This window comes from Pogoniulus pusillus, chromosome 22 (assembly GCF_015220805.1).
Source record: "Pogoniulus pusillus isolate bPogPus1 chromosome 22, bPogPus1.pri, whole genome shotgun sequence".
NCBI lineage: Eukaryota > Metazoa > Chordata > Aves > Piciformes > Lybiidae > Pogoniulus > Pogoniulus pusillus.
Window position 1 is genome coordinate 5511184 of NC_087285.1, and position 24085 is coordinate 5535268.

At 44.3% G+C, this 24085-nt stretch overlaps 1 protein-coding gene across 10 annotated transcripts in view; it reads right to left on the reverse strand.

The window, feature by feature from the left end:
- LOC135185125 (follistatin-related protein 4-like) overlaps nt 1-24085 on the reverse strand; it is a 291550-nt gene that overhangs the window by 198456 nt on the left and 69009 nt on the right. For all 10 annotated transcript variants that reach the window (XM_064161549.1, XM_064161548.1, XM_064161547.1 and 7 more), the window contains one exon: nt 4159-4407. In XM_064161549.1, the coding sequence (XP_064017619.1) occupies nt 4159-4407 (249 nt within the window). The remainder of the gene's footprint in view (nt 1-4158; nt 4408-24085) is intronic.

Here is a 24085-nt window from a genome sequence, read left to right on the forward strand (position 1 = left end):
AGAGACTGGAGAAAGGAGGAGAGTGGGACTGGAATCACAGAGTGGTAGGAGCTGGAAGAAACCTCTGGAGATCACCCAGTCCAACCCTGTGCTAAAGCAGGATCACCCACAGCAGCTTGCCCTGGATCACAATGGACGAAGGGGGTTGGAATCTCTCTAGAGGAGACTCCACAACCTGTCTGGGCAGCCTGCTCCAGGCACCTTCACAGCAAAGGTTTGCCTCAGATTCAGCCAGAATCAAAGGCCAGACACAAATGTGCTTTTCCAGCACCCCAACTCTCCACGTAACATTTCATCAGATCTCATCAAATTAGAGCTTTAGAAGACGTTGGACCAAATGGACTAAAGCAAGAGGCAGAGGTACAGTGTATTTACATAAGGAAAAGTTCAAGAATTTGGTCAAGCTAAAATGGATTGAATTAATGCCAGAGCACAAACTAAATCTGACTAGCTGCAACATAAAGCTTCCATAGAGCCCAGCAAGAAAAGCTGAGCTTTTGATAAGAAACCCAATATACCTGGATAAAGAGAGGATGTCAGAACTGGAGAAAATAAGGAATGAGTTTGGGCAAGCAATGTGGCTGCCTTCGTCTAGCAGTGGCTTGGCTGCTGCAGGGGAGCTTTAGGATTGCTGATCTCACAGAAAAGAGCAGAAAGGGAAAGAAAGAGGGAATAAAATTACTCCTAAATCCTGAAAATGAAAAGTATAACTCTAAAGTGATAGAGTTTTTTCTCGAATGTATGTATACTGCTAGAGAAATGCACTGCTCTGATGTTTGTGGGGGAAGGAGTGAGGTAAGGGAAGACAAACTGCTTGGTGTGGTGTGTGTGCAGCTTCTCCTGGCCAAAAATAATGTGAGAAAAATGAGTGAAGAGACCAAGGGGGTGTAAAAAGTCAAAAGGAAAGAAACATGAATAAAAAGTAGGGGGAAAAAAAAAGAGGACTCCTGCTTCTGCAAAGCATAGTCCAAATCACCACAACAAAATGCCACAGCTGCAGAATCCAAGGCTCTTATCCAAACAGAGACATTTCCAGGCCAACTGCTCAGTTTGGACATCTGTGGGACAATAGTCATTATAAGCACAGATACCTTTCTGGTTTTCATGGACACTGGGAGTGATTTGGGGAAAGACAAGCTTCTCTCTTCTCCTGTATTCTGGTAGTGGGTCAAAAATACCAACACTCAAACCAAATGACTGTAGAAACTGAAAATTCAGATGCATAAACCCCAAAATCCTGTTATATTGTAGAGAAACCTTACATAGCACATTTTCCTATGGGAAACTCAAGCTGTGTTTCATGCCAGTGAAGACAACCACCTCAAGAAGAATCTGAACAGCTATGAGCAGAAGTGACTTTTCTCCTGAGACCTATGGATGTAGGACTTTTGCTTTACAGTGTTTCCCTCTGGGCTCCATACTCCAAGTGAAGTTTTCCACCTATCTGTCATTTGCTTTGTCAACTGAGAAGGAGGGATGGCATTTGTGGCTTTGTGCATGGCAGCCCTGGGGAACAGTGCTGTACCAGAGGGTGCAGGATGAAGCCTGGGAAGATTTCTCCTGCTGGGAACTCACATGGCTTCACTCACATTTCCATGTGCTTCCACCTTGAATGTAACATCTAATCACCAGCCCAAGCCCTGGGGCATGGTGGCCAGCTCTGCACATCAAGGTGTAAACCTTCCATGAAACCTTTCACAAACACAAGGCTGAGGCAATCAACCTATGCTTGCTGACACCAGAGAGTGTCATGGCAGGGTCACTGGAACTAGATGATTGTTAAGGGTCCCTTCCAACCCAAACCAGTTTGTGATTCTATGACTTACAAATAAAATCCAAAGAAACAAAAAGCCACACAGAAGGTTACTCATGAACTGCATGGCAGAAACAAAGGTTGAACCCAAATATCCCTCTGGAGTCCTCCACTCTGTGGGATTTTTTCCTCCTTAAGGTAAAGTCTTTTTCCTATGTTTTATCTCTGCAGACAGTGGTGTGAAGCACTTTTTGATTTATTCAGGCAGGAAGAGGAGTGAGTTTGTTTCTTTCTTCTCTGCCATAAAGCTGCTATTCTGCTGGAAAGTAGATTTAAGCAGGGCTCCATGGCAAGAGTTTAAGGGTTACTTTAAACTGGGACACAAAACTACCACTTTCTGACATCATTTCATGGTGTGTTCAGGGAAGTATTCAAGCGTGACATTGTATCATTAGGTATAATACAGCCATCGCAGAGGCACTGATTACTGCAATGAGAACTCATTTTCTTTACCAGTGTATGTGATAAGGAATGAATAAAACCCAGGTCAGGAGCAGTGCTGTAAAAAGGTGGACTACCTACACCAGGGAAAAAACTGAAGGTGCTTTTTGGTGAGGGGTTTGAGGGTGCTGAACACATCTGGAATTACAATTTGCACTTTCTTTAGGTGTTTCCCATCCTGCAGACCCATCTGCACCATACTCAAAGATGAAGAGTTACCAGCCCTGATCAAACACAGTAAACAGGCAGAAACATCAGCACTAGGACCAAGACACACGTATTCTTTTTAGAGGCTCCTTTTTAAGGTGACAAGAAAAAAATCCCTTTTCACCTTGACCTGGTGCAAATATACTTTTAAGTGACCCCTCTCCACGATTAAATTCATACAAGATTTATTAATCCTAGATTTAATTAGTTGCTTTGGTAAATTTAGAGCATGCCTGCAACAAACTCAGGCCCAGCCGGTGTCCATCAAGTCAATCCTCTTCCCAGCTCCTGTCCCTCATTCACAACCAGATAAATATGACTTTGCAAAGCTCTGCCAAGCAGTATCTAGATAACTCCAGAAATTCTGAAGTGGTCTTAGTCTCCAGACCTCTGAAGCACAAGAACTTGAGGATACGTTAACACAACTCCTGTAATGGGCTCCTCCTAGCACCATGTTAGTAAAGGAGAACTTATGATGGATAGCTCTGCACACAGCCAAGCTCCTCAGGGGCTCAAGTGCCCACTGAGCTGAAGAGAAAGGAATTATTTTCATATTTGGTCACGTAAATGTCACTGGATAGATTTGCACAACCCACTCAAGTCTTTCTGTAGGTGCATGGAGTCATATCTGACAATGAGTTTTCAAAACATACTCTAGAGAGGCCCATATACACTTCTCATTAGAAGCACAGCAATTTACAACTTCTTCCACTGTCTGGCATTTTATCACACGCCTCTGCTTCCGCAGCCTCACTTGATTTGTGACAGGATGCTACATGGCACACAAAGCATTAATGGCAAAGAGACAGGGCTCCAGCCCTTTGGTATCATCATTTGCTGCAATGATGATAATGAAATTATGCTACTGAACCAGTAAACCAGCTGAAGACATATAGATCCTACTGGCAATCAGAGCTGTCTTTGCAGTTATTTAAAGCTCTTCTGGCAGCGCATTGCCTGTCCTTCTTAGTTAATCTAAGCAGCTCCTTTCCTTTCTCTATGTCATTTGCCCTAAAAGGTTTTTGTTTCTCATTTTTGTAACAAACTTTTTGTAATACCATATACTTTGTGTTAATGTCTTTGTCTTGTTCGAAGCCTCCCCATTTGTAAAAAGTATAGTGGCAGTTGGAAGCACTGAGCAGCACAACTACAACCCATACAGTGGTGTTAATTATTTACCAGTTTGATTATATTTTGGGTGGTGACAACACTCCAGAGCTTAATAGGCATGTAACACATTTGTGTTACATTCCACAGTGTCCTAAAATAGAATCAATCAGATAGGAAGATCATCCGGACCAACCTAGCACCCAGCCCTGTCCAATCAACTAGACCATAGCACTAAGTGCCCCATGCAGGCTTTTCTTGAACACCTCCAGGGACAGCGACTCCTTCACCTCCCTGGGCTGCCCATTCTAATGCCAGTCACTCTCTCTGTGAAAAACTTCCCCCTAATATCAAGCCTAGACCTCCCCCGGCACAACTTGAGAATGTGTCCCCTTGTTCTGTTGCTGGTTGCCTGAAAAAAGAGACCATCCCCCACCTGGCTACAGCCTCCCTTCAGGTAGTTGTAGACAGCAATAAATCAGCTTTAAATTTTTTTTGTCTGGTAGAAACAAGACACAACTTTTAGCAAGATTACAGTAAAATGAGCGATGCAAGTTCTAAAGAAAGATTGATGTGTCACAATGTCCTACCTTTGAAGAAACAGTCCTTGCTATGGATAATGTAGATCTTCTTCCTCTGCAGGCAGGAGGCTTGATGCAGCTGGCAATGATTTTCATAGAATTTGCCATCAGATCCACACACAGGCATGTAGCTGGACTTGCAAGTTTCTATGCACCTGCACTCGGGCTGGTTGGTGTCCTTGTTCACCACACACTTACTCCCACGGCCACAGTACTTCTTCTCACATGATGCATGGAGGCCATCCTGCCCATAAAGCACTAGGGAGAGCAGAAAACATCCACATGAGCAACGTGTGCATAACAAACAACACTCACCCGCTGTAACGACACAAGTGTTGCGCAAGCAGGACATACAATATCATGGGACAAGAGGAAACAGCTTCAAGTCACAACAGAAGAGGTTTAAATCAGATATTAGGAACAATTCCCATCACAGAAAGGGTTGTCAAGGCCTGGAAGAGGCTACCCAAGGCCTCCCCATCCCTGGAGAAACTAAAAAGCTGTGTAGATGTGGTGCTGAGGGACATGGATTAGTAGGGACCTGGCAGAGCTGGGCTAACATTTGGACTTCATGATCTTAAAAGTTCTTTTCCAACCAAAACATGCTCTACAGGTGGTTTCTGAGGTAAAAAGTCCACTCTTTGAACAGCAGCAGCTTGAAGAGTGCCTTCACATCTGTGCTTCCACACCTCCAGCTCTCACTCCTCACAACATGAAGCATGTGCTGCAAATGCTCTACTGAAAAATGATGGATGCATGCCCATTTCTTCTTTTAGTCCTTTGCAAATCCAGACCCTGGATTAAAGCCCAAGTGAGAGTATTTCTGTACCCAAACTTTGCCCACGAGCTACACTCAGGAAGTCATTCTGAAAACTTACACTCCTCCAACCACAAAACTCAAAAGGAGCTTCATTTTGGGGCAACAAAATGTCTGAAGTACCAAACTTCAGCTTCTGCATTCCGAGTCTTACTTCCACCCAGTGAGCCAGAAGCAGAACATCCCCAAGGCTAAAGTTCTCACAGGTCTCACCTAAAGCTCAGAGGGACAATTGCTGAGCGCTTTTGAAAAAAAGAACCCCCAAGAAAGACAGCCACTGAAAGGAATATTACAGAGAGATGCTTCTCACTCTGAAAGTGACCACCAGGAGCTCTTCCCACCCTCTGAATAATGACATATGATGAAAAAGAACTTCCTACTACATTTAAGAATTCACTGGACGTAATGTTCAGAACATTATTGCATTGTTTGATGCTGTTAAGAAGTTTAAGTTGCTGCCCTCATGCTATAACATCTGCTTCTGAAGCTACCTCACTTAAACACTTCCAACAACTCATTAGAGTAACTCACAATGGACAGGGTGCTTCCAAGCACTGCTAAGAGCAATAATTGTCATTATACTCAGCCAAAAGAGTTTCAGGAAATTAGAGTATTCTCTGCTAATTGGAGTACACAAAGCTGAGAATCAAAAGGGATGCTGCAAAAGGATAATTAACATGCCCCACGCTGGCTGCCCCAGATGTCCTACACCAGGCACTCAGTCTGCACCAGCAAGTCCATGTGGAAGCAAATCCTTACTGCCTACATTTACCACATGGAAGCTTGGCTCTCAGGAAAGTTTTCACTTTAAGAAGATCAAGTGGAAGTGCTGCTCTGGGTGTGCTTCAGCATCCAAATCTTACAGCAACCATAGCACCAAATTAATCCCCCAAGATGCTCTTTCCTTCAAAGACAGACTGAAATTGTACCAGAGGTGGTTTAGGTTGGATATAAGGAACAATTTCTTTCCATAAAGAGTGGTCAGGGATTGGAACAGGCTGCCAAGGGGAGGTGGTGGATTTGCCACCCCTAGAGGTGTTCAAGAAACATGTGGCCATGGCACTTGGAGACATGGTTTCGTGGGCATGGTGATGTTAGGTTGATCAGACTCAATGTTGGAAGTCTTTTCCCAACCAAAACAACTCTATGATTCCACAATTAAAGTTTCTAGCTTTGATGCCAGTCCTGATCTAACCTCCAAACTTCAGCAGTAGAACTGGATGCTCAGCTGCCTGCAGGAGCTCAATCTTAGTTGAAGGCAAACTGGCTTTTTACATGTAAATGCAGTAATTCCCATTCCTGCAGCATAGAAGCAACTCTGTATGGGTAGCAATATGACAGAGCTGCTCGGGTTTTGGTTTTACTGTGCGATGGGTTCATCTGGTTGGTCTTAATTAAAGTCAGTGCTTGTCATGAACTCAACCTTCCCCTGAACTCTTTTTGGAGTTTTGCTGAAGGAAGAAGGTTGTATTTGGAAAAAAAAATCATTTGTGACACTTCATCTGATCTGTAACATATTTAGTGGTGTGTAAAAGTTAGATGAGGGCTCTGTCTTTATGAATTAATGAGCAGCCAGAGGACATACTCTCCAATATGGCATTAATATCTTTATTTTCCTATTAAAGTCTTGCTTTGAGGTGAAGGCAGCCTTTTAATCAGCCTTATAAAATTTCTGAACTTGCTTATTTCATTTAGTTTTCTACCAAAATTCCAAATTTCTCAAGGGCAGCCAGAAATCAGTTTGAGAAGTCAGGTGTTTCAGACTCAACTAAAAGTATGTAACACTGAAAAATGGCTTGTGTTGGAGGATGCTCAAGTTTTAACCCAAGGAAATGACTCTTTGTCATTTCCACATGTTAGAGTGGGGCTCATAAATGAGCAGTTAGTTGGTAATTTCATTTCATTACCTTTTCCATTTTTTGTTTTAATTATCCTTGTAAGAGTGGGGAATTCAGTTACTTTTAACAACGTGACAAAAAAATCAGCATTGGCAGGCATGTTTCATGCTGCTGAACTACACATGGGTATCCTTCAGGTGCCTGACCATTGGATCAGCTGAAGCAAGTGCCTGGATTCAAAGAACCCCAGCACAATGGGGTTGGAAAGGACCTTTAGAGATCATCCAACCCAACTCCCCTGCTAAAGCAGGGGCAGCCACAGCATCTTGCCCAGCATTGCAATGTCCAGCTGAGTCTGGCATTCTCCAGAGAATGGAAAGTCTGCTCCAGGGCTACAGCAATCTCATAGGAAATAATTTTCTTCTAATGTTCAGATGAAATCTCCTGAGTTCCAGTTTGTTTTTCTTACCCCGTGTCCTACCACTTGGTACCACTGGCTCCATCCTCTTGCCCCCTGCTCTTTAGCTCTTGCTGAGCATTGAGAAGAACCTCTCTCAGTCTTGTCTTCTTCACCCTTTACCCAACTTAGATGTGTTTAAACAGGAGTGCTCCCTCTAGGAGCAGAAACCCAAACTGTAACAAAAGGAATGAAGCAAAAAGCTAAACAGGCTTTTGGTGCTTTCTCCATAGTAACCACAGTGGATCCGGAAAGATTTTTATAAGCTGGTGCTTACCAAAATCTTTGTTATCATTAAACCACTTAAAATTCCCATGGTAGTAGGCACAGCCTTTGATTTCAGTAATGACAAATCCATATTAAAAAACAAAATACCCAAATCACCTGAGGCACTGAGGGCTTCTCTTGCAGATGATGCTTGTGGTGGGTCACATCTGGACAGGACACAGCTGTGGCCTGTCCAAATGCAACTTGGGGCATTAAATCAGAGTAGCCTGTCATGGGTGAATAGGCAGGCCTAAGCTTCAGTGAGATGTGCAGTGCTGTCCTTAGCTGGTGCCAGCTCCTCATGAGAGATCAACTTTAAGCCATCAAGACAGAAGAGGAAATGCTTTGCTGTAGTTGCACCTGACCCACATTTATACAGACAAAAATAGTCCTGAATCTTGATTTTTAGGTATCTTCAGCATCAACAGTAGCTTCTAAAATAGGAAATGCATGGATGTGGCACTTCAGGACATGATTTAATGGCCATGGTGGGTTTGGTTTTATGATCCTGGATGTATCTTCCAACCAAAACAATCCTACAACTCTATGTTGTGATGGGTAAGCCAAGGGTATGCAGAGGTGCAGATTCTGCCCCTAAGAGAAGCAGGATGCTTGATCAGGCCTTAAGCCCTGACGCTACTCTGATCTACAGCAGACATTATAAATGCAGATAGCCTTGGCAGTGACATCTCCTGGAGGTCATAAAATGAGCATTCCTAAGGACATTTGCTGGAAATTCTGGAACAATTAGTCAAGTCCATACAGAATATTCAGATTCTCCTTCCAGGGACTGCACTTTTTGCACTGCTTGGAGATGCTTTGACCTCCCAGTTTATTACAAGTCAGGAAAAGTCAATATTTCTGAGCTTACCAGGTTGGAGGAATTTTAATGAGTTATTGAGTCAAAGAGTTAATCCACCAATAACAGATTTAAGTTTCATTTTCTGTTTCGGATTTACAGTGATAAAAACAAAGGTTTGTCAGGGACTAGTTAAAAATGAGGTTTTGTAGAGACTTCTGCTTGTCATTGTGCACACACCTTAACCCCTTGATCACTGGCACATGAAATTTAGCTTCAGCACCAGGACATTTCATATTGGCATGAAATGCAAGCAGGCAGCAGCCACGTTGGTGTTATGAAGGAATGACGAAAAAAGGACTGAAGTAGTGAACACTGCCACTCCTCTCATCTCTATAATAAGTGTCAAGGAAAAGCTTTGGAAACGACCTGGTCTGCTTTCCTATACTGAACTGTTCTGCTGCCTGAAAAATCATAGACGTGCTTCAGTGGATAAAACCTCTAAGATTATCAAGACCAGCCATCAACATAGCATCATTGGGTGATAGTAGGACTGGATGATCTCAGAGGTCTCTTCCAACCTGGTTGATTCTATCATTCTACTTCACTTGCCATAAGTTCAGTTTGGTCAAAGTTACAAAGTCAGAAATTGCAGCACATTACCTTACACCTTCCTTCCCCAGTGCACATTTAGCAAACAACGCATGGTTGGAAGTAACAAAAGTTCAGAGGCATGACTGCTGCACCTTCTGCTCGCTAGCAAATTCAGGCGCTAGGTACATTGTCAGTATGCAATAAAATGAGAAAATAAACATAAAGCAGGGATTTTATAATCATCTGCTCTCTGAGTTCCTCACTTTTTCATTGCATGCCTGTTATGAAAGTGGAGAAGAAGAAAAGCCACAGTAAATCACCTGGAATAGGAGCATGGCACCAGTGCATTCATTATCTCCATTACTAGCCTCTGGAGCTGTCATTTACTGATTTTTATAAAGTAAAAGCATTGACTTATCCTGGAGAATAACAGAAAATGAGATCTGCTTCAAGCACAGGTTTTGCTGTAGATGCAAAGCATTTTCTTTCAAGGTCCAGAAGATAACTGTGGCTGTGTACGTGTGTGCGCATCTTTGAGCTGGATGGAGATACAGCAGCCTCAGAAGAAGAGGCCAGAAAATCACTCACTTATACTAATGCAGATGCTCTACACAAAACAAAAAAGGGGATGCCACGGAAAGTCTCACAGAATCCCAGCAAAAAGGGGCCTGGAAGAGACCTTTGGGAGTCATCCAGTCCAAACCTCCTGTCAAAATAGGGGCACCCACTGCAGCTTGCCCAGAAGCACAATGGCCAGATGGGTTTGGAATCTCTCCAGAGAAGGAGACTCCACAGCCTGTCTGGGCAGCCTGTTCCAGGGCTGCAGAACCCTCATACCAAACAATTTTCTCCTTCTGTTCACATGGAACCTCCTGGGTTCCAGTTTGTGCCTGCTGCCACTTGTCCTGTCACTGAGCACCACTGAGAGGAGTCTGGCCCCATCCTCTTGCCCCCCACCCTTCAGCTCTTGCTGACCATTGATCAGATGCCCTCTGGGGCTGCTCTTCTCCAAACTTAACAGCCTTCAGCTCTCAGCCTTCATAGCCTCCATTGCACTCTCACCCACAGTACCCTCCTGGGCACATATCTGCAATGTTTCAAGAACAAAAGATGCCAAGTTTCCATCTGAGAGGTATCTTACAGTCTCACAGAAATCTCTCCTTTTATTTTGACTCTATAATTTGCAGTAAGACCTTTCATCAGAAAGTAACTGCATTTGTTTATTGTATGCCACACAACCCAAATGTTATTTCAGATTGCACAGAAAGACATTTGCAGTTTCCTATTTATTTCCCTCATCTCCTACAGTTTACAAGGCTCACTGAGGAAAACTAACAGAAAGAGAAAGCCAGCTCATCATCATGATTGTCTCCAGGAAAAAAAAAAAGCATTATGATTATTTATTTTGGGTTAGAAAAGGAATAAATAAAAAGCTTTTATAATTAATATCTATTCAACTTCCTTATTACATTATTCCTGACTGTCACTCTTTGAAGGATAAAAAACCCAACCAAACAAATCCAAAGCAAAACAACAACCTGACTTGCACCAAACTGTACAAGTGCCACTGGAAGGTGTTTGAAGGTGATTGATTGCAGAGACCTGACCCTCATCACAGCGGTGCCTGGGTCAGCACTTCCATTAGCGTTTCTTTTCCAGAGGTGCACATTGCATGCTTGAGCCTTACAAATTAAGTCCCTTGAAAAGCACATTTAAAGCCGCGTTAAAGCACAGCCCCAAAATGTAAGAGAGGTAGAAACACCAGAGTCTGACCCATTTCCCTCACTCAGGACAGGATGGAGGCTGACATGGGGTACAACCTAAATACACCCAAGTTAAATACCAGATTTCCCAGTAACTTCCATAGTAGACCGAGTGATTACTGTTACACTTTGTCACTTAGAGGAATGGGCTTCATTCTGCTCCAGCATCAGAAGCATTTAACTGTGCAAACAACAAGGAACAAATGCAAAACATGAATACACAGCAGGGTGACCCCAACGAGCCCCTACACACAGCACACACCTCCTGGAACAGCCAGCAGTCCCTTTCCCAAATGAATTTTTTTATCAGCAAAAGCAAGCAAGCATGAGCCTGCAAATCCACCTCCATGGGCCAACTCACTTTGAGCTGTTAAGAAAAAGTTCCTCTCTACAAGTCTGAGGCTGGAGCCAGGCAGGGGTGGTCTCATCTCCTAAGCAGCAAGTGATAGGACAAGAAGAAACGGCCTCGAGTTGCAGCAGGGGAGGTTTAGCTTGGGCATTAAAAGAAACTTCTTCACTGAAAGCATTCTCCAACACCAGCACAGGCTCCCCATGGAGGTGGTTGAATACTCATCCCTGGAAGTGTTTAAAAGCTGCAGAGATGTGGTGCTGAGGGACATGGTTTAGCCCCAGATTTGGTAAAGTTGGATGATGTTTGGACTTGATGACCCTGAAGGTCTTTCCCAAGTGAAACAACTCTATGACTCTAATATATCTATGGCATCTTTTGCTGTCCCTTTTCCAGCTCCTTTTTTCCCTCAACTAGGTTAATTTTCAAGGATAAAAGTTTCCAGAAGGAATCAGTAGTTGCATATCTGTACAACCTGCACCATTCTGCCATTCAGCACTAGCCATAAATGAAGGCAGACAGCTGGGTGAAAATTAGAGATTGGATTCATTTTGTGAGCCTATTTCCAAGCACTGATGTTTTCCTGTAAAAGCTGCCATTTGCTGGGAATAAATGAAGAGGGGGAAGAAAAAAAAAGTATTAAAGCTATTTAGTTGTAATGTGGTTTGTGTTAGTGCAGGTGGCTCGTATTTGGGTGTTTTTCACTTCGGCATGTTTGAATCATGGCTGCTTTCCTTGATGGAAGAGGACTAGTGCCATTCCTGCATCACCTCTAAAGCAGCATAAACCTCCTGCTGGAAACTGTTGAGGTTGCAAAGTGTCTTTTCACATTATTCCCCCCCCCCCCCGCCCTCCAAGACATTTCATTTATGTTTCCCAAGTAGATGTCTCAAAGCCTCATAGATTACAAGCACAGGGATGTTACCATATCACAGAATTGTAAGGCAAGAGCCAAAGAGGTCCATTTAGGGGGGAATTACAATCAGGCAACCACTGAAGGAGGATGTATGACATCTGCGGCGGGGTGCAGAAGAAAGGACATTTTTATAAATCACTTTTGAGCCATTCTTCAGAAAGGGAAATAACTGACTCCGTGCCACCAAGTTCTTCATCTGTTCCCTCTTGTCAGCTTTAATGAATCGTTTCAGAGAATCACAGAATGGTAGGGGACGGAAGGGACCTCTAGAGGTCAAGTTCAAAACCCCCTGCCAAGGCAGGATCACATGAGGCAGCTCACACAGGAACGCAGCCTGCTCCAGGGCTCCAGCACCGTCACAGGAAAGATTTTTTTCCTCATGTTCAGGTGGTACCTCCTGTGCTCCAGTTTGTATCCACTGCCCCTTGTCCTGTCACAGGACACCACAGAAAAGAGCTTGGCCCCTTCTTGACACCCACCCTTCAGATATTTATAAACATTAATGGCATCTCCTCCCAGTCTTCTCTTTTCCAGACTAAATGGTCCCATGTTTCTCAGACTTCTCTCATTAACAGAGATGTTCCAGTCCCTTCACCATCCTCATGGCCTGTGCTGGACTCTCTCTAGAATTTCCCTCTCTCTCTTGAACTGTGGAGACCAGAACTGGACACAGTACTCCATATGTTGTCTCATCAGGGCAGAGTAGAGTGGGAGAAGAGCTTCCCTTGACCTTCTTGACAGATTCTTAATGCAACATATTTAATCTCATTTCAGTGCATCAGAAAATTGTAGCATGCAAACAGTCTGAGAAGACAGAAGCCACAGAAGGAACCTGCAGGGATGGATCAGACTATTCCTCACACCATCTCCAACTCCTTCTGCAGCTTTGCAAAGAAAATTAGCAGAGAAAAGCTGAAGCCCTTTGAAAAGACTACAGCCAGTACAGTGTACATGTCTCCTAGATGCTGCCTACAACCCTGCTGTGATCTCCAAGAGCATCACAGGTGACCTGCAGATCACCCATGGCTCTCAACAGGAGGTTCTGTATATTTTATGTTTGACCTGGGTGCACGCTGCAGCGGCTGACCTGGTGAGTAAATTCGTAAAGTCTCTCTAAGGGAGAACAGCAATTTGGGCATTTTCCATCCACAATGGTCCCATGGAGGAAAAGCTTGTTCTGAAAAGGCCAGTGTCTTCTTGCTGGCACAGGGAGAAGGCAGCGAGCATTTTCCACTCACTTTCTTGTGCTGGCATAAGAGATGAGGGCCAGGACTGTAGATGGGACTCTAACCACACACTCCACCAGATACCCCAACTATGGCTTTGCAATTTTCCAGGTCAAGCTTGTTTGAAACTGCTGGAACCATTTTCTTTTACAAAAGAAAACTGTATGTGTTTTTCCACTTTTGTTTGATGTTTTTAAAGAACACTACTGCAGAAAAGACCCAACCACTTCCAATCACAACATGAAGCAAACCCCTCTCTGAACACAAAAGGTGGTGGAGCAAAGCTCAGCTCAAACCTGCACCCACCAGCTGGTTTCACACAGCACTGCAACTATTTTTTGCAGCTGCTCTAAATATGAGGAGAAACTTGAACTTCAAAGTGCAAAGCCTCAGCCTCACTCACCCACATCTCCTCTCAACTAGAGGTGAGATCTTTCGTCCTCAGCCTCCTTGTCAGGAGCCCTACTGCCAAAACCACACTGCACCACAGAAATAAAATTTGCTGCATAAACAGAAGTAAGAGGATTTCTGCCTCACTGCCTGCAACAAGCAGAGATGCACAGGAGATGAAGGCAGCCCACATCTCTGTCACTATGTCCAGGACTGTGTCCCGCCTAGGGAGGCACAAAAAGGACAGGGGGGCACAGGCAGAGAGCCAAAGCTTCACAGAGCCAGCATCCACCCCAGCTTATGCCAAACATTTCATTATTTGAAATCCTGCCCAGATTTTGGAGCCCAAAGGGAAGCTTTCAAAATTAGCCAGTTGCTAGAAACTGCCTTTAAAATTAGTGAGAACAGGATGTGTCTTTAAAGCATTATTTTTGTATGTGTTATGCAATGCTTCCCAGACAGGGTTCATAAAATCTCTATCAGCAACAAAGTACATTTGATTTAAAGTGATAGCAAATGAAAACAAAACCAACCCTGCCAGCATGACAGTCAAAGGCAAATGTACACAGTGTATTGAGACTGCAAGTAACTTAAATGCTCAACAATCTTAAATGTTTGACAATCCCAGAATCCCAGCATGGTGGGAATTGAAAGAGACCTCTGGAGATCACCCAGTCAAACCGCACTGCTAAAGCAGGGGCACCCACAGCATCTTGCACAGGAGCACAATGTCCAGGTATGTCTGGAATCTCTCCAGAGAAGGAGACTGCACAACCTCTCTGGGCAGCCTGCTCCAGGACTCCATCTCCCTCACACCAAAGAATTTTCTTCTCCTGTTCATATGGAGCTCTATGGGTTTCAGTTTGTGCCCATTGCCCTGTGTCCTATCACTGAAGAGGGTCTGTCCCCATCTTTTTATCCCCCACCCTTCAGCTCTTGCTGAGCATTGATCAGATCCCTTCTGGGGCTGCTCTTCTCCAGGCTCAACAGCCCCAAGGCTCTCAGCCTTTCCTCCTCACAGAGATGCTCTAGGTCCCCCTGCATCTTTGTAGCCTCCACTGGAATCTGAGTTTCCTCTCAGCAACTCAGGAGTCCACAACTGGGCAAAATACACCAGTAGGGCAAAGGGAGAAGAGAACCTCTCTTGACTACACTCTTCTTAATGCACCTCAGGAGACCATTGGCCTTCTCGGTGACAAGGGAACATTGCTGGCTCATGCCGAACATCAGCACTCCCAAGTCTTTCTCTACAGAGTTGTTCTCCAGCAGGTCACCCCTCACCTGGACTGATGCAGGAGGTTATTCCTCCCCAGGTGCAGGACTCAAACAATGGTGATCTGATCAGCACTAAAAGAGCTGAACAAAGTGATGTGGGCTGCAGGTTGAGAGTGCCCTCAGACTTTTTTTAAGTGAACACTTGAAGTAAAAATTATATTTAGATGTGGGCACTGCCAGGCAGAGTGAGACAGTTTTAGTTGTGACATCACCAGAACATACCAAAATTCAAGACATCTTCCACAAACTCCCCATGCTCGAGTCCAAGACTCCACAGTGCCTTCAAGCTTCAATTCAGTGCTGGCCACCACGATTAAGCAACAAACGCTCCATGAACTTGAAGACAGCCTATAATATTGCCACAGCACACCACCAGTCAATACCCATCTGCATTCTCCTTTCCTGTTCTCCATTGGCTTTGGTCAAGTTCTTTTCCAAGACTAAGAATTCTAGAGAAAGCCTATTTTATAAGCAATCAGAACTCTCCTCTGGGTTAATGTTCTGTTTCTCATCCAGCTCCAGGACACCATCATACTGCAGCCCCACTGTGTTTTGTGGATGTGCCATTTCATGTCTTTGCCTGCTCCATCTGGGGGCAATGTTAACACAGAGAAACGTTCATCTCATATAGGACAACACCTTGGCAGCAAATGCATCCCAGAGTGGAGAAGCTGTTTTCCATACCAAGCATTTGAGGCTCTCTCCTGAGGGCACATCTGTTTCTCATCCCCCTCCTGAGCATTTTACTTCACTATCAATAAAAGAAATTACCCTAACTGTGATTGTAGATTTGTTTCTTTAGAATGACAGAATCCTTCTGGTTGGAAGAGACCTTTCAGATCATGGAGCCCAACTACTAACCCAGCACTGAAAAGTCACCACTAAATCACATCCCTTATAAGGTACAGTTCAGCGCTGTCTCCTGGAAAGTCACTCCCATCCACTGATGACAGTTTGATTAACAATTGGGCTTCTGAACAACAGATTTCAAGATCTCTTTCTATACTTGAGATAAATATCCCCAGTACACAACCAGTCCTGCCACATCACTCCAACCAAGCAGGGACATGATTTAATGGCTATGGTGGTGTCAGATCAGTGGCTGGATTCAACCTTGGAGATCTTTTACAGCTGGAACTATTCTATAAGCAGTCAAAAATATATGCATCAACATCTAAGCTCTTGAATTAAAGACAATTTTTCACCCCTGCTTACCCTCCAGCAGTTACTTCTCCCTCTGCTTCTTATACAAAGGAGGACAGAAGAATTAATGCCATTTCCACTGCATTAGAAACCTTTTACTCCCTCTGTATTTGCTCTGTGCTGAAGGCAGAATTTTAACATGCATTTACCTGATGGAAGAGTTACAGGCTATTGAAAGGATAACTGTAAAATGAAAAACCCACTAAAAAGCTATATTCAAAGTGAAAAGCCTTTACACTTCACATGCTGTTAAAACTGGCTCAGAGGGCATCATTGCAGAAATGGAGCATTGGCACTGAAACACCAACGTCAGCTGCCTTGCGTTTTTTTTTCATTCTGAGAAGGAACATCACCACTTTTTCAGGCTGAGTCACAATATAAAAAGACAAATCCAGAAGAGGTGAAAATAGATTCATAGAATGGTTTGGGTTGGAAGGGACCTTAAAGACCATCTAGCTCCAACTCCCTTCCATGAGCAAGGACACTTTCCACTAACCCAGGTTGCTTGAGGCCTCATACCACCTGGCCTTGGACACCTCCAGGGCAGGGACATCCACAGCTTCCCTGGGCAACCTGGTTCCAGAGTCTCACCACCCTCACTGGAAAGGATTTCTTCCTAATCTCCAGTCTAAATCTGCCCTTCTTGAGCTTCAATTAATTTCCTCTCATCTTACTACCACAAATCCTTGTAAAATGTCCCTTGTGAAAAAGATAGAAATCAGTAAGAAAAATAAGGCTTTCTGCAAGGGATGTATTTTTGTTTCAAACATTTTTAACATAATCCGAGTTTTCTGGCCTTGCATGGCTGGCTATCGTGTTTGGCAAAACTGCCCAGTGGGGCAGGGCCCTGAAGTGACCCACAAGAAGCTTTATGCCCTCAAATGGCATCAGTGCCATCTGCAGCCACAGAGCCCTCTCTTGGAGCCCACACACAGGGTTCATTCATTCACGCCAGGAACACATGTGGAAAGCCAAATCTGAAAGGGAAGATGCAAAATAAGAGATGTATTCAGAGTCTTTCCTTTGAAAGTGCTTTGTACAAGAGATAAAAACAAGCCAAAGCTGATAAAAATCAGCAAAAGACTTCCTTCCAAATACAAAGGCACCAAATGAAAACAAGAGGGTCATGTTTAATAGCAGAAATGCTAGGGATAACAAGCAGGAATAAGCTGTAATCATCAGTCATCAACATCAGAGTGCTCTGGGCAAAAGCAGCATTATGGGGCTTTTTAGTCTTTTAAGAAAGAGAAGGGAACAAAAAGCATTTTGGTGCAGGGCACACTTCACATGTTTCACTGATCCACACAGAGAAGGCAGAACTACACAGAGCATACTACGAGGTGTGCACAGACACCTCTGAGGCCAAGGCAGCTCTTACATCTCAGCGTAGGTTAGACAAGCACCACGAACACCCCAGAACACCAATGCCACTAGTTTAAAGACAAGACACCATAAAAAGGCGACCCAGCAGAAAGCTGGCAGCTTCAGAATTTCATACTGAAAGCTGAAATTCGGCTTTTCTACCAGCTCAAAGTCATTCTCTGGTCCCTTAGAAAAACCACACAAATCAAGTTGTTCTAGAACTATGGGGTGACGCAGGCAACTGCCCAGTTTGTCTCCCCACTTTGGCAGTTTCAACTGGCTGCTTTGGATTAGCACACGCAAATCGCTGGCAGTTTGGGGCGAAAGATGTGATGAATCACATCAAAAGAGGTGTGACCTTTACCCCAGGTGTTTTGGATGACTGACTAGAAAAGGAAAAAAGCAGCAAATGTCACTATATTGGACCCCCTAGGACTAGAGAGAGGTAAACAGAAACACTCCATGCTAAGAACACAGCATTTATCCCAACCACCTAGAGCTCAAATCATAGAATCTTTCCAGTTGGAAGAGACCTTTCAGATCACTGAGTCCAACCATTAACCCAGCACTGCCATGTCACTGCTAAACCCTGTCCCTCAGCACATCTACAAGGCTGTGAAATTCCTCCAGGGATGTGGATTCTACTACTGCCCTGGCCAGCTTGACTACTCTTTTGGAGAAGAAATTGTTCCTCACGTCCAACCATGACATGTGCCATGATCTAGTTGATTGGTCAGGGCTGGGTGCTAGGTTGGACTGGATGATCTTGGAGGTCTCTTCCAACCTGCTTGATTCTATGATCCTAAGAAATTTGAATAGGCTACTGCAGGAAGTCACGGGGTCACCACTTCTGGAGGTGTCCAAGAAACATGTGGACACGGCACTCCAGAAAATGGCTAAATGGCAATGGCAGTATTAAGTTGAAGGTTGGACTCAATCTTAGAATTTTTCTGGTTGGAAGTGACCTCTCTGATTCTGTATGAATTGAGTTCATTTGCCCCAGCCTTGCCCTGACATCACACCACAGCTCAGAAAGGCCTGACTGACAGCCCTCAGTCATGGCTGGAAAGTGCAGCTCTCTCCTCAGACTTTCCTCTTCACACCTGGCTCCATCTGATCAACTGCAGCACAGACTTCAGCCCACTGGTAATGGGAGGACACATCCAGCAGGCAGAATCCAGCTGGCATTTTGTGCTCACAGTAAATAGGATTACCGGCAGCAGAGAAAAGTGCAGTCCTCTGCTGAACTACACACTGGGGATAGCAGCTGCTTTCCAGCCTTGAACTACAAACACCATCCTGCCAAAGCTTTCTGTACTAATGGGGACTATTTTCTCTATAGGAAGAGGAAAGGCAGGGAAGAATTCAGAGGGAATTCAATTTTTATGCTTCCGAGTCTCCTATTGACATGCATGTGCTCAACTGCTCCCACTCCCATTAAAGCCCAGCATGGAGAGATCCAAACAGCTTCAGAGCTGCTACAAGCTGAGGCTGTCCAACAGATTGAGAAAATGCTTCAAATTACTGGCTTTTTTTTTCTACACCAAATAACATAGCACAGCTTTGTTAAGTCAAGAAAACCTTCACTTCTCCACAGAAATATTTGTCTCTAGCTAAAACACAAACCAGAGCTGCCAAGTGGTCCAGTTCATAATCCTCACCACTGCCAGTGGGAGCTACATTCACAGAGCAGTCTCCATAGGGATCCTAGAGCATGATTTACTGACTCCAACATGACTTGCAGGCACTAAATGGCTGCCTTCAGGTTACTCAGGTGGAAGTATATGCACAGTGCTCAATCTGGGCCGGGGGGAAGGTCTGAAACTGTCAATGAAAAGGAATCTCTCAGGTCTCACTGTGAAATGGAGAGAATGACCTGCCAGTGAGGAGTGGAGATGGGAGAGCAAGGGAAATGAGAAAAAAACCAAATTGCTCTCAATGATGGCAGGAGCCATCCTCACCTAAAATAGTTCACATTTAAAGTCATAGCTGTCTCAAAAGCACCCACTGGAAAACACATGAAAAATTAAAAATTACAACATGTCTTCCCATATAACTGCCTCTGCTTTAGGAACAGGGCTCAGATTCCCAGGGACACAGCTCAGGGATGAAAACAGACCTTTGTTTTTTTTATTTTCTGGTGTGAAAACCCAAAGCACATCCCTGGGCAGCAATGAAAATGTGATCACTCAGGACAGGGGCGGTGTCCCTAAGCTGGCAGAAGAAGCTTTGTGGGCTAAAAATCCATTTAAAGTGGGCTCCAAAAGCTGTGTGAGACTTTCTCCTGCTGGATTTATTCTCTATGTGTGTGTTGGCAGTTTTGGTTGATTGGATACTGCAGTATTGCTATGGGATCAGCCAGTATAAGGTGAGGTACAGACGTATTGAACACTATTAGCAGCAAACACACTGTTGTTAGAGAACAGGGAGAATGTGAATCATTTAGGTTGGAGAAGATCTTTGGGATTGAATCCAACCATTAAAGCTAACCTACCAAGGCCACCACTAAGCAATATCCCCAAGAACCACATCTACACAGCTTTTAAAAACCTCCAAGGATGGATGGCAACTCCACCATCTCCTTGGGCAGCCTGTCCCAATGCCTGACAACCCTTTCAGTGATTTTTTTCTCCCCCAAAGGTCCAGCCTAAACCTCCCCCAGTGCAAGTTGATGTCTCTCTCCCTAATTCTATTGCTAGTTACTTACAAGAAGAGTTGAAGTTGCACCCAGTTGAGAAGAGCCAGAAAGTCTGCCTCCAGCCTCCTTTTCTCCAAGCTGAACAAGCCTAGTTCCTTCAGCTGCACCTCACCAGCCCTCTTCTCCACTACCCTCACCAGCTCCATTGCCTATCTCTGGGCACACTCCAGCACCTCAACGTCCTTTGTGGGAAGGACAAAGAACTTTGTCCAAATTCAATATTCTGACAAAAGGAGACGAAATGGCCTGAAATTGTACTAGGGGAGATTTAGGTTGGATAAGAAGAAAAGTTTCTTTCCTGAAAGAGTGGTCAGGCATGGGAACAGACTGCCCAGGGAGGTGAAAGAGTCACCATTCCTGGAGGTGTTCAGGGAATGTGTGGACATGGCACTTTGGGATATGGTTTAATGGCCATGACAGTGTTGCACTGACAGTTGGACTCGATCTTAGATCCGACCAAAACAATTCTATGATTCTATTTGAGGTGCAACCTCAAATGAAAGAATCATAAGTCAACACTTTTGCCTAAAGCCAAGACTGCATTTTGGAAGGAAAAGCAAGGATTTTCTTTATTCTTGTGCACTGTCCCCAGCACAACTACTTCATGCACTCCAGCTAAATAAATGCCTGAATGTATTTGAAGACATAAAGTGGGATACAGCAAAGCAAGCTGCTAACACCGAGCTTTGTAGTGCATGGTCCAAAGGGAGTCCATGGCAGGGACAAGGCAGAATGCATTAAATCTCAATTAGATCATAGTACACAACAAAGCACAGAACATTATCATCAGATTTGCTCACCCATGGATTATGTGGTTGCCTTCAGAGAGGTCTGTGCTCGCAAAGTGTCTTGGGGACTAAGCAGCTCTTTGTGGTGAAGAGCTGGCACCAATCTGTACTCTTGTAATGAACTGCACCCATTAAAAGCCACTCAAAACATGGAATTTTACACGTCTGTGTCTAAGTGACAGGTTGCAGGCTGTGAACAGGCACAGCTAAAATTTGGAAGTGCTTCCAGAGTTTTTTTAGCTAATTTATCTTACTGGTGACTGGCTGGAGATGACTGTCAAAAATAACCAAACCAGCAAAATAAAGAAAACAGAAAACAAAGCATTGAAGGCACAATTCAAATCATCATAACTCTGCTAAGGCAATGTTCTAGGCCTTTCCAAAGGGAATGTTATTATTTCATTTTGGTTGAAAAAGACTCCTAAGATCATCTGGTCTGACCATCCTGACTCTCCCAAGTCTGGTGTTTAACCATGTCCCTCAGCACATCTCTGCATCTTTTAAACAACTCCAAGGACAAGGATTTAACCACCTCTCTGGGGACCCTGGTCCACAGATTGAGAAACTTTTCATGGAGGAAGTATCTTTTAATGTCCAACATAAACCTCCTCTAGTGCAATTTGAGGCCATTTCCTCTGTTGCTTGTTACTTGGTAGAGGAGACCAACCCCCACCTCACCCCAGCCTCCTTTCAGGACACTCCTCAAGGCTAAACAAAGCCAGTCTCCTCAGCTGCTTGTCACCTAGACCTGTTCTTCAGACCCTTCACTATTTTTCTTTCCTTTCTCTGGACTCATTCCAGCCCCTCAATGTCTTCCTTGGATCGGGCACCTGAAAACTCAATCCAGTATTTGAGGTGTGGCCTCAAGAGTGCTGGGTACAGAGGGACAATCACTACTCTCATCTTGCTGGCCACACTACTGCTGATACAGACCAGAATAATGGTGGCCTCAGCCACCCGGGCACAGGCTGGCACATACTCAGCTGACTATCAATCAACATCCCCAGGTCTTTCCAACTGCTCCTCAAACCTGTTATTAGGCACCAACCCCAGAAATGTTCAAAGACAGGCTAGGTGAAACCTTCAGCAACCTGACCTAGTAGGAGGTGTCCCTACCCATGTCAAGTGGGTTGGAACTAGATGAACTTAAAGGTCCCTTCCCACCCAAACATTTCCATGATTCAGTGATTCTGAAGTAATTATTTGCAAGTGTGTTTGTTATACAATGTTGAGCATTAATAAGCCCTTGTAATTAAGTGTGCAAACAGTTTACCCTCAGTATTATCAACACCAGCAGCTGAAGTGCAGCTGACAACCAGGCACACAGCCATGGCAGAGCAGGCAGCAGCACCCAGTCTGGGTTCCTGCTGGCTTCTGTGTGCCAGTCCTGATGTGCCAGCTGCTATGTCAGCACCTCCTACAACAGGACATGCAGGAGAAACCATTTGTCCCTTTGGAAAGATATCTCAACCCATCCTCATCGCTTCTAATTCAAACTAAGATCATGTCCATACAACTTCATGGCCGTGAAAGGCTTCTTCAACCAAATGCCCTGTTTTTACCCCATGCCACAACACCTGAGCATACTCATTTCTTCCACTTAGTCAATTCTTTCCTGAAAGAGTGGTCAGGCATTGGAACAGGCTGCCCAGGAAGGCAGTACAGTCACCATCCCTGGAGGTGTTCAAAATACAAGTAGATGTGGCACCTTCAGACACAATCTAATGATCATGGAGATGCTGGGTAGAAGGTTGGACTTGATTGTGTCAGGAGTCTTTTCCAACATTAATGATTCAGGGTTATCTCTGATTAAGGGAGATTATGGGTTATCCTGCTAGAAAGCAGCTCTAAGATAAAAGACCCTGGAGTCCTGGACAGCAAGTTATCCATGGGACAACAATTTGTCCTTGTGGCCAAAAGCATCCCCAGGTGCATCAAGACAAGTGTGTCTATCAGGTCTAGGGAGGTCCTCTTGCCACTCTACTCTGCCCTGATCAGACTACACCAGAAATACTGTATCTCCAGCTTGGAACTACGCATTTCAAGAAAGACAGGGTCTACTGAAGACAGCCCAAAGGAGAGCTACAAGGATGGTGGGGCACTAGCACATCTCTTCTATGAAGAAAAGCTGAGAGAATTGGGGCTGTTTAGTCTTGAAAAGGCTGGAGGGGGGGAATCTTATTTATGTCTATAAATATCTGAGAAGTGGGTGTCAAGATGAAGGTATCATCAGTCTCTTTTTGGTGGTGCTCAGTGATAGGACAAGAAACAACGCGTTTAAGCTGGAACACAGAAGGTTTCCCCTCCACGTGAGAAGAAACTTCTTTACTGTGAGAGTGACAGAGCACTAGAACAGGCTGCCCAGAGTTATTGTGGACTCTCCTTCTCTGGAGCCTTTCAAGACCCATCTGGATGCATTCCTGTGTAACCTGTTGAGGGGTTGGAGTCAACCATCTCTGAAGGTGCCTTCCAACCCCTAACATTCTGTGACTCTATGACGGTATGCTTTCACAGCTCTAAATTCTGCTGTCTCCACTCCAAGCACAGCTTCTACCTGAAATCTTCCCGTGCTGGGCATTTGAAGTACTATCAGCAAGGACAGGCCTCACCAGCACAGTTTGCACTTCACTCTTAAAGATCATTTAATGAAGTACAAAACTTCAGGGCTGTTTGATTAAAGAGCTAGCACTTGTAAAATCAATATGCTAGAGAGTGAAGGTTGCTTCATATTTAAGCATGGAAAAAAAAAAAAGTCTTACATTTGATGCAGAATCCAAATGCAACAAGATGAGCACAGACAGACTGATAGGGCTGGTTTGTATAGTTTACAAACACCTGATGCTACAGCACATTTTAAACCACACACTATTAAGCAAATGCTGCAGAAATTATCTTCAAAGAGGCAGTACCTTCACTGGTTTCTGCAAAAGCACTATGACAGCCACACACAGCATTAGTGTCTTTCAGAAGGTTTCCCTTTCTGTGGAGCAGCACAAGGAATCAAAAATCACAGCCACACCAGCAGCTTCAGCAGGGGTCCAGTAGCTCTGGAGCATTAGACTTTAATTTGCACCAGTCAAACCTGCTTCCTGCCCACACGAGAGTATTCAGTCAGCTAAGTGTGTGGCTTGATGAACATGCTCCGCTGCCACACAGGCAGGCTGCAGAACATCAAAGCAAGCCAATCATACTAT